This window comes from Microtus ochrogaster, chromosome 21, assembly GCF_000317375.1.
Source record: "Microtus ochrogaster isolate Prairie Vole_2 chromosome 21, MicOch1.0, whole genome shotgun sequence".
NCBI lineage: Eukaryota > Metazoa > Chordata > Mammalia > Rodentia > Cricetidae > Microtus > Microtus ochrogaster.
Window position 1 is genome coordinate 43283882 of NC_022022.1, and position 11125 is coordinate 43295006.

Below are 11125 nucleotides of genomic sequence, written 5' to 3' on the forward strand. Positions count from 1 at the left end.
GAGGAGTGGGAGGCTGGGAGGAGGCGGAAAATTTTTTTTTCTTTCTTAATAAAAAAAAATTAAGAATAAAAAAAAAAGACAATCTTAATCAGCGTTAAACTACCTTTTATGGAGAACAGGAGGCTCAGGGCTCTGGCAGAGATGTCTTAATGGAAGGAAGAATTGAGGCTCCATTTACTACAGACAATGACAAGATTGCCTCATGCTCATGGATATTTCTTGGGCAACCAAATGAGATTGTATCTGAGCAGAGGGCTTTGTGACTTTCAGAAAGCAGAGCAGCACTCTCCACGATAACAGTCAAACAGATCACCACAAATGAACCTTCCAACCTGGGTTTCCAGAACCATACACAGGCTATCTTGGAGGATGCACAAGCTGAGAGAGCGGAACGAGGGGAACTGCACACAGGTGTATCTAACCTTGTTTAACCATGTTTAAGCCATGGAGGCTCCTAGAAAGTCATTGAGAGGAAGATTTAGAATTGTGGATAGCATAAATTAATTAGAGAAATGATTGAGAAACTGAAACTCTCCCTATTACAAGACGTGTATATAAAACATTTCCAAACATTGAGGCAAAAACATGGTTGCTTAGAGTGAAGCATGCTGGGACAGCCTTCATGATTGAGATAAACCTTCTGTTGGGATGGGAGGCTGCCTTCAGCCTATCAGCTTCTGATTCTGATTTCAAAAGCAGAAGATAAGGAAACAGCTAAGGGGTACAGCTCTTGCTGGTCATTATGGTCCATGTTCACTCCCCCAGGAAAAGCCAGGGTGGTGGGAAATGCTTATAATCTCGGAATTGGGAAGACAGGGGTGGGAGGCGCCTACCAGCCCAGCCAATATGGCGAATTCTGGTTAGGTGAGAGGCTATGTCCCAGAGACAAGGTGGAGAGATGTCACTGCCTCTTCTGTGGAAAGGGAATGAACCTGGGTATGGATATTTGACCTCTACATGTACATCTAGGGGTAAGCACACTAACCACACATGAACATGCATTCAGTGTTCACGTGCAAATACAATAAAGCCCAGACAACTGTTTGCACCACATTCATGCTCATTCATTGTGACCATATGCAAGTTCTTGTGTGGTTTCATGGATTTCCTTTACAGATGTCAGCTGAGTAGTTATGATTGTGATCTCTGTGTGTAAATCCTACACACAGTGCTTCAATAGAATGGCAGAGAGTATTTAGTTTAATATTTAGACTTAAAAATGGCAGCTTCACAAAGTTTCACTTACCATTTTTCTTGGTTATATTCTTTAGATTTGGAGGAAAATACAAATCTATAGAGATAATACACACTCCATTCCGTATTGCAGCCTTCAGTTAACCCACCGCAGTCTTCACTTCTGGCTTGGTACGAGCTACTGAAGAGTTTTGAGTGAATCTACTACTGGGAAATAAAGTGAAATCTCTTGGCTCATATCTTTCCTTGCTCAATAGCTCTTGCCAAGATTTCTGGGACATCCCTAGGGCACAGCCATACCAAGCAGAAGTTAAAGAGTGGTGTTAAACCCCTTGCTTAGCTCTCTGTTTGCATGCACGACTTCTCCTCTACAGGCCTGACAACGAGAGATTATTAACACACAAGCCTATAAAACAAAACATTAAACTTTTACGTGGTGAAGTAAGGCAGGAATAAGACTTATTAAGGAAGCAGAGTACAGACTGCAACCCCTATTGCGTTTGAAGTGTCCTTGTGTAATCCATGCCCAGGCCCTTGAGAGGCATATTGCCTCTCAAGTAAACATGGTTTCTAGGAAGAGAGAGACAGAGCAGGGAGAGGTATCAGCAGTGGGACATCTGCAAGCATCTCTGAGACCACAAGAGGCAATGTGGACGTTTCTCCTGGAAAGCTATTAGCTCCTCAGCCCCCGCGAGGACCCTCCATCCTGCTTGCCCATAGGGGATGCTGAGGTTCAGTCAAGCAAGTTGCAGAAATTGCTGAGAGTTAGCATTGGCACACAAACATTAGCACAAAGTGCTTGAAACACAGTGATGCTCACAAGGCCCTTACTTCTTCTCTCCTTTGTACCATTCGAAGGCTGGTGGCGGCACACCTGCACCCTCGCATCTTATCAATCCACTGCGTCCGGGGGTCACCGTGCCAGACTTAATTTCCTGAATCGTAGGCGCAACTGAAAAAGAAACAAAAACACCTTGGTGGGTAAAGAGAAGTAATCTTCGGCAGAGATGGCACAGACACACAGACACACACAGACAGACAGACACACACGCACGCACGCACAGGGACACGCACACGCATGCGCGTGATTCAATGTCTTTTATATTCAAAACAATCTCATGCCTGGCAGTCCAGTGCATACAAGCCCCTGTGTTTTATGCTTCAAACACCAGACCAGTCATTTTCGGCTCCATTTTTTTAAGCTGGACAATAGATGAATGTTCTTCGGGGAGTACAGAGTAAATGCAATACATTTTGGCTGGGTTTCTATTGGAAAAATAGCACAGTGAGTCGACCACCTCATCTGTATCCCGGTCAAACTGCACTCCATCTAATCCTCCTTTATTGAACCATCACAGGCAGCTGGCACTTGCCGGCTGCTTCAGGTTCTTGATTTCCTCACATAACGCTCTGAGCTTGGGTGACATTATTTCCATTTTACCTACATGAAAACCTAAGTGCAGAGACATTAAACATTGAATGAGGGTGAAACAGCTACTCCGATGCACAGTTTGAAGTCAACCGTGGTGACTTTCGTGATGAGTGACTCTGTGATGTTGTCTTGTGTCTCCCTATACTCTCCATTTCCAAAGCTCTGGAGTCTGTTCTGGATGCTGTGTCCTCCCTACTCCTCCCTGTGGCTTCAGCTAAAGCAACTTTCTTTGCACTGAGTGATTTATTGGAATTTCTCAAACCACAGACTTTAGTAGCCAAATGGGTATTGAGCCTTCAACATGTGGCAGACAGTTCTCAAAGAGCAACAAAGTCAAATTCTTCACACAACTAAGCATGAGTCATAGATAGGGTGGGTGAGTCAGAAAGAGACCACAAATAGCAAATGTCATAGCTAAACAGCTTAGATAAAATGCACAGCATTAGGGGGTAGCAAATGGACTGTGGTGTGTGTCATGCATTGGTAGCACACACGCTAGCATTTTGTGGGCCCTGAGTTCACAGCAGCATCACCAGAAAGATATCAAGGAAGGCAGCAGTTTCATCTAGGCATCTCATGTGTTCTTTCTGGTGTATGTGATTGCAGAAACTGCAAGTCCTCCCCGAGAAGGAAGGATCTTGAAACAGTAGATGGGTGTGTGTGTGCTAGCTTTGTGGCTATCTGAAGAAAGCCTCCCAGGTAAAGAGAATAGCTAAGCCATGAGACCCTGAAGCCACAGTAATTCTCATCTTGGTGAAACAGAGAGGGGATAGGGTCAAAATGAGTGCAGGATGGAGGCCAGGAAAGACCCTACGGGGATCTAAAGAAATGGCACACTGTATCACAGGGATATCACCAGATTTGTGCCTCACAAGGGTCATGGGATGCTGTGCTGAGGAAGGGCCTGTCTGAGGTCAGAAGATATGAGAAGGGAAGCTCTGGGGACGGCTGCGAGGGGGGGCACTCTGTGCTGACACACAAGGATGGGGAAATAGGTTTTGTGCACATTTGCTGGGTTCCACTGAGAAGTTGGGGCCAACAGAACTTCTTGACAGAAGAAAATAAGACGTGAAGACACCAGGAGGCAGGGGTGATTGGCTTAGAACACTGGAAGATTTTCCAGGATAGCTTCTTGGTGTGATGGGAATGGTCAGGAAGAAGATGATGTCCACACGGTATGATGGAAAAGTCAAGCAGAAGGGGATATCCATGTGGTATGATGGGAACAGTCAGGAAGATGAGGATATTCATGCAGTGTGATGGGAATGGTCAGGAAGAAGAGGATGTCCATGCAATATGATGAAAAAGTCAGGCAGAAGGGGATATCCATGCAGTATGATGAAAATAGTAAGGAAGAAGAGGCTTAGGGGGGATCTTAAGAGTTGAATGAAAATATCTTTTCATGAGTATTGCACTTAGAGCAAGGTTTGGATATAACAGATTCTAAATGGCACCACACAGAGGAGTCCCTACAACTGGAAACTAGATGTACAGGTAACTTAAAAGTATGTCCTGGGTAAGTGTGTACTAGTGATACATTTGAGGTTTCTGTAGAAAGCAATAAAATCTGGAGACTTTAATGTTTGATTCCAGAATCTTGTGACTATGGAAACGGTAAGCACTCTTACAAGAGAATATTGTCTATCCTTTAAAAATATATGCTAAATTCACCATTTTCCGTTTCTGGTACTTCATTTTGAAAGAATAACACCTCTATTATCTGCAGTAATTTTATTCTCAATAATAAAGTTTAAGTTATACTCTAAGGAAATAATGTAAGGTAATAATTTTAATTGCTTTAATAACAGTGAAAATAATGAAAGAATGTTTATCAGAAATGTTTGAATGAGAAAATAATATGAAATAATATATGTGTGCATGTAATTAAAGATATGAATGTACATGTAGAGGCAGGCACACAATATAAGGAACAATTAAATAATCCATTACTTTTATTTATTTATTTAATTTTTTTTTTTTTTTTTTTTTGGATTTTCGAGACAGGGTTTCTCTGTAGCTTTTGGTTCCTGTCCTGGAACTAGCTCTTGTAGTCCAGGCTGGCCTCATTACTTTTATTTTGAGTAGAGATGGAGAACGCAGCTGAAGACAAACGAGGCCCCTCCCACAGCATCAGTAGCTCTGTGCCTGCCTGCTTGAGAGAGGTGGAGGTAAGGCATCTTGCCGAGCTGCTTTTCTGAGCCTCTTGTCATCATGATAACAGGCTATAGTCTCTTATGATTTCCAACTATCGTTGAAGACAAAATCACCATATTCAGAAGCGATCAGAAGCTTCTGCTGATGGTAGGGTTAGGGAAATTAGTCTCCCATTTGTCGAGGGGGCCATGACTCATTACAAACAAATGCATGAAATCCCAAACATTGCCTGAAAACCCAGGCGTAATGAACCAAAATGAGAACCTAATTCACCATTGAAAGGCTTTTATACAGTCCAGTGTGCAGATGGCTGGGCACTGGGTGCTTGACAGTCAACGTTAAAGAGACAGTACTTTATGTGGGATCATGTAGACATCTCTGCAAAGACACTCACCATGGCACGAAAATGCATCAATAATGAATAGAAATATACATTAGAAAATGTCCCAAGTACTTATCGTGTGGTTGAGAGAATCAGAACTGAGGGCTGTGGGGTTCTACATGTGCAGAGAGCTTCTCATGGGCATTTTGTTTCATGCCTACAGCTATAAAGTTAGCTAAAGCCTCTATTGATTTTTCTTAGAAAAATGAAAATTCATATTATATTTTAGTGCTATTGTGCATCTTTTGCAAACACTTTGTGGGGAACATGATTCACCTAAGTATTCATTTTCCCATAATTATTAAATTAAATTAACTTCTTAAAACATATAATAAATATATAAAATAAATATATAATAAATATAAAAAACTGAATGATAAAAGTCCCTTTGTACAGCTGGACACAAACTCCAATGCACATAAAAGCAGTTTGAAGGAAGCTCTTTTATAAGGATCAATGGCCGAGCTCATTACTTGTGTGGGAGGAGTTGAGTGGAGAACCAAACTTTGGGAAAAGTAGCCATGAGTGGGGTCTACACGTAAGTGAAACAGGTCAAAGCCCAGAGGATGGTCAATGACTTCCAGGGGACATTTGAGAGGACATGGTGTGCATGCTTCTGTGATCTGTGTCCTGAAGCATGTGATAGACCAGCATAGCGGCTTTGGATGCTGTACTGTGGAGATGAGCCTTGGCAGACGTTTGAGCAGAAGAGTGGCATTTGCTTAGACCCATGCAGCCATGGGCTGATGGCTGGAACAGAGAGCCAAGGGAAAGGAACAGAACAGGCAGACTTGTTGGGAGCTGCCCTGAAACCCCTCAGAATGACAAGAAAGCCATGGGTCTTAGAGAAGGTAGGATTTGTGAAAGACAGTTAAATAGATCATTGGCCACAGGAGGACCTAACTAGTTGGCCGGTAGCAGCTAGATGATCTAGAGAAATCCAGGTTCACAGTGCTTCCAACCCCAGGAGTTTGTTTAGACCCCAGAAATTTCTGGGGAAGCAAAGATTGCATCCCCACAGTGTTTCTCAGGGGTCACACTGGCAACACAAGTATGATGGTCATAGCATTCCAGAAGGACTTGTATGGGCTACTTGTGGGCTTCTTATTTCTTAAGACATATTCTGCTCTGTTGGACCTATACCGTGCCATGGGTACTGGAACCATAACTTGTAGTAGAATTGCCTTCCACAGGCTTTGACGTGCTTAGGAGCCAAAGTAATTTAGTGACTTTGAGTAAAGAAGAAGTTGCAACTATTTGCGTTGAGAGGGTAGGGTTACCCACTTGCTCAATAAACCTTATGCCCAATTAAATTTCCAACTGAACCTGTAACAGCTGAAATCATAAATATGTTGGGCCAACTTGCGCAAAATAGCAATTCTATAGAAAAATGTTCTAAGTTTAAGAAAACGGATTAGTCTCTGCTCTGGAAAATGATTAAACGGGGTGACCGTTCTGTGAGTTTCTTTCTGTGCCAGCCATGAATACAGTGTCTAAAGAGGGGACACACGTATTGTCAAGAGCTTGTGTTTGAAAACCATTCTTCTTTTCACAGAAACTCTTTGGACCCATTCAAATGTAACATTTCTAAGACACTAAAGTGGCAAAGAAAGCCAGTGCTTGAGCCCTCAAATGTTATGAGTACAATGGCGTTCCTTGTGACTACATTGGGCACATTTGAGCACAATGCTCTTTACCAAGTCTTACGTGCCCGTAAGCTGGAGCAGAAGCACAGAGAAAAACAACCGATTTCAGAACAATATCATCAGACAGATTTTAGGTACGCACTAAGAGCAGATGCTGGGAAAGCCAGCACGAAAGTCAACCAGGGGCTGCTCAACACTTGTATGATTAGATGTTCCACAAAGAGGAGTCTTTCCTTTTCATTGTCTCTCTGGGGTTAATTCCTTGTGTTGTGGAGCCAGTCACTTCAAAAAGACGATAATGAAAGGTTCTTCATCAAAACTCCAGGCTGTGCAGGTGCAGAAAGAAGAAATGCTCTACTTGGCACCCAAAAGCTTAATCAGACTCATTTGCCTAGTGACGTGACAACAGCCCAAAGGCCTCCTTGTCTTTTGCCATCCTCAGTTGGTGATCCGGCTACTTATAGCCTTGCCATCAGAAACACATGCATGCCAAATCATCACTTCAGTAGATTTCCTAAGCCAAGGTAGGTGAAATGTAACTTGGGAGACTCAGTGCTCAAATGCTGCCAACTCTCAACATACCTCAGAATGATGAGCAGTGGTAAAGGCAGAGTCTTAAATAAGTGCAATAAGGAAGCATGCCCAAGGAGGAATGGGGAGTGTAGGTTCACCAAAGAACAGGAAGTATCATCCTGACAGAAGCTATGTAGGCAGGAGAGCAGTGATGCCTTTGACTTGGATTTTAGAATTAATGAATTAAAATAAGGCAGTCTTTGAAAACAAAGTTTTCAGAAATCACTGCATAGAAGACATGTTCAGTCCCCTTCCCCCCGCACATGCGCGCACGTGTGTGTGTGTGTGTGTGTGTGTGTGTGTGTGTATGCATGCTTGCACACAGTTGTGGAATTCTAGCCAAAAGTTTGGGCAGTTAGGACTGTAGTTTAACACGTAGCAGTACCATAGCCCTTCTCCATATTACCATCACAGACAAGGAGAATAATAATTGAAAATATTTTCTCTGAAGACAGTAGAATCTCAGTGCACAAATAACCAACAATATTTTGGTATCTCTTGATCCACAGAGGAAAGAAACAGATCAGAAAACCTCAAAAGAAAATGCGTTTTTGGTTTATAAACAAATTTAACTTCAAGGGTAGCCAAGAACTAAGCATGTTATTGCTGATGGGTAAAGGGTGTAAAGAATTCATATCATCACAATGGTGACAAAAATCAGATCAAGATAGAGTTGAATCTTTAGCTTCGTGATGAGAGGACTTTAGCATTATATTTAACCTCTGGTCCGCATTCATCTTCAGCTTTCTACAATATTAAACTTATAGACAGTGGTGAAGTGAGTGACAAGCCTCCACATGCACACGTATGTGGCCCTAACACTCATTAAATTAAATGCTTCTAAAGCTCAGTTTCTTCAGCTATAAAATAAGAGCTACCCACTTCCCCAAACTGCTGCAGTACATGACCACCCCTGAAGAGTTTAGCTTAGTGGTTTGCACTGAGTTAGAAGTCAATAAAAAACATCCAAAGCAGGAGTTATCTCAGGGGAACAAGAAACATGGTGGCCACACTCTCACTGAGCATGCTCTGTGTCAGGATACAGACAGGAAGCAGAGCTGATTTGTAAAGGTTTTCTTATACTAGAAGCCACCAATTAACTCAACTGGACGCTAGTCTAGGATATTATTTCTTACTTGACAAGAAATCCATATACATCTCCTTTTTAGCAGTTGGTCAACTTAGCAGTCAGATAGGGTAGACTTTGCCTTACATTTGTTTGGCCAAGGAAGAAGAGATTGGGCTTGAGAACGAGACAGAACATGAAAAATGCGTGTAGTACTAAAGTACACCGTTTAGAAAAACATGCACGGTGCTGTGGAATCCTTTGCTTGGGCATTTCAAAATCAGTGCAGTGATTCAGTTAAATATTTGATGAGGTCACTTTCTTTTCCACAGGTTAAAAGTATGGCCCTAATTAATACATTTACAACAAAACCCCTGTACTTAAGCTTTGGGGAACATTGTGGAAGAGGAGGTGAAAAGCTTTGAAGAGCAGAGGATCAGGACGCTCAGTTAAAAGGACACTAAGGAAAGCAGGAATCTCTGAGGATTGCGGTGGGTGGTAAGACCTGGAATGCCTAAGAATGAACAAAAGTGTTATAAAAAAATTCTACTCATTGTTCTAAATAACACAATATTTTTAATGAAAGACCAGTATCAGTTTCAAAATGAGGTTGGTCTGGATTTCACATATCTAAGATTCTTTCTTGTTATCAGTCTGAAAAACGACACCAGTAATATTGGTGATAAATGGACTCCTTTGAGCTCCTCATGGGATCATTTTCCGTCTGACCTCAGCTTTACCCAAAACTGCAAACACAAAATATCAGGGATGGAACTGCAGGCTGGAGTGGTTTCTGCCCTCATAGAATAAGGACAGAATCGGTTTCTTAGTTGACTGAATGGTTTATTATTTCCTCTGGTTGCTGTGGCCTTCAATAATCTTAAAATAGAACATTAAGAAGTTGATTAAAATTCAGTTATTAAATTGTTTAATTCTGAGAAATGAATAATTCATACTGCTAATGCATTCTAAAGAATCCCCTTCCACACACAGTCTTACAAGAAGAGAAAAAAAACCCTCTGAGTATCTATAAAGAAGAGAAATTAAAGAAAAATGCAATTTATATCATAGGAAGGGGTTGTAAACTATTCATTTCTCGCTTCTGCCCTCTACATCAAATGCCTGAGGGAAGAGAACAGAAATCTAAGAAGATTACAGAAAATGTGTCCCATGAAGAATGTCTCCCTCCACAAAAGACACCAGTTCCTGAAGATATTTGGTTACTTTCCTCAGTTCTGTGATCAGACAGCTAACGAAGAGTCACTCTGGGGAGGGGAGATCTCTGGCTCCTGCTTTGAAAGATCACAGTCCATTAAGTGGGTGTTGGCATGGCTGTGGGTGGTAGCTACCACTCACATGTGCAGGAATCCAGAAGCAGGCATAGACCATGAACATGGCAAGCATGAGCTCAAGGCCAGCTCCACAGTGACACATGAATCTAGCCCTAGTAGAAAAATGATCCTGTTAACTAGAACCACATTGACTCCTGTGTGTTGAGGGATAAACTGTCCATCAATTCATCTCTGTCTTCTGGGAGAAGCTGTGTTGTGGTATTTCCATGGGTTCAGAGAGCAAAGGTACAGAAGGGTGCTCAGACTAGTCATGGACCCACAGACAAGAACCTAGTAGGAAATGGGATCAGCTGTAGAACGGAAAAAGAGTTTTTTATTCTCATTTCAAACACCCCATGTTTGCTGTTCTGCTCATATAGGAAGAGAAGCAAATGAGAGTAAACTTAGGGAGGAAGGAGAACACAGAAGACATCCAGGAGGCATGTCACCTGTAAATATTGAGTCACAGGAAACCAGAAGATGAGGGAGGATGGTGGGAAAGAACACAAGAATTTTCAGAAGAGGTGAGGTGAGTTTATTTGAGACTAGGAATATTTTACAAGGGAAAAGGCCACTCTTCCTACAGTGATTAAATAGAAACATGGCAAGACAAAACCCGCCTGACTGCAGAGTAGTTTGACAGCTGAAGAGTGTGTCAAGAAAGAAAAAGTCTGACTGACAAAAAGAAACCCCATGTCAGCAAGAACAACACACAAATAAACTGCCGGGAACTGCCCAGGCACCGCTTCTCACCAGGCTCTGTGTAATACAGCTGACACCCTCTCCCTGATCCAAGTCTTGTTCTGCACCCTCACTGCAAATCCCCAGGTCCTTTGTGTTCGCTGTTCCAGCTCTGAAAAGCTTGCTTGACAGTCTGTCTGTGACCAGTTCACTGTTACCCGCAGAAAACATTGTCAAGTTCTGAGAGACTCGATTCTTGTGTTTAAAATACAACTGTTTTAGGCACACACGGGCATTAGCAAAGGAATGTTCTTCTCAGACCAGAGGACTGAGTTAGGACATCTTCCTGGCCAACATCAACATAGTAAGCATTTTATAGTAGAGAGAACTGAGTGGCTACTTTTTTTTTAAAAAAAAATCATACAACAATCATGATATATTAGGATTTATCAAGGTCCTAATTTCAACCATTGCTATAAGGACCTGGGATTGAATGAGGGTCTTTTTCTGTGGACTACATATTCTATTTTATTTATTTATTTATTTATTTATTTATTTATTTATTTATTTAGATTTTTCGAGACAGGGTTTCTCCGTAGCTTTTGGTTCCTGTCCTGGAACTAGCTCTTGTAGACCAGGCTGGCCTCGAACTCACAGAGATCCGCC

General features: G+C 42.0%; 1 protein-coding gene across 2 annotated transcripts in view; it reads right to left on the reverse strand.

The window, feature by feature from the left end:
• Positions 1-11125, reverse strand: part of Negr1 (neuronal growth regulator 1) — a 791857-nt gene that overhangs the window by 253513 nt on the left and 527219 nt on the right. For both annotated transcript variants that reach the window (XM_026784203.1, XM_005357456.3), the window contains exon 5: positions 2026-2146. In XM_026784203.1, coding sequence (XP_026640004.1) covers positions 2026-2146 — 121 coding nt within the window. The remainder of the gene's footprint in view (positions 1-2025; positions 2147-11125) is intronic.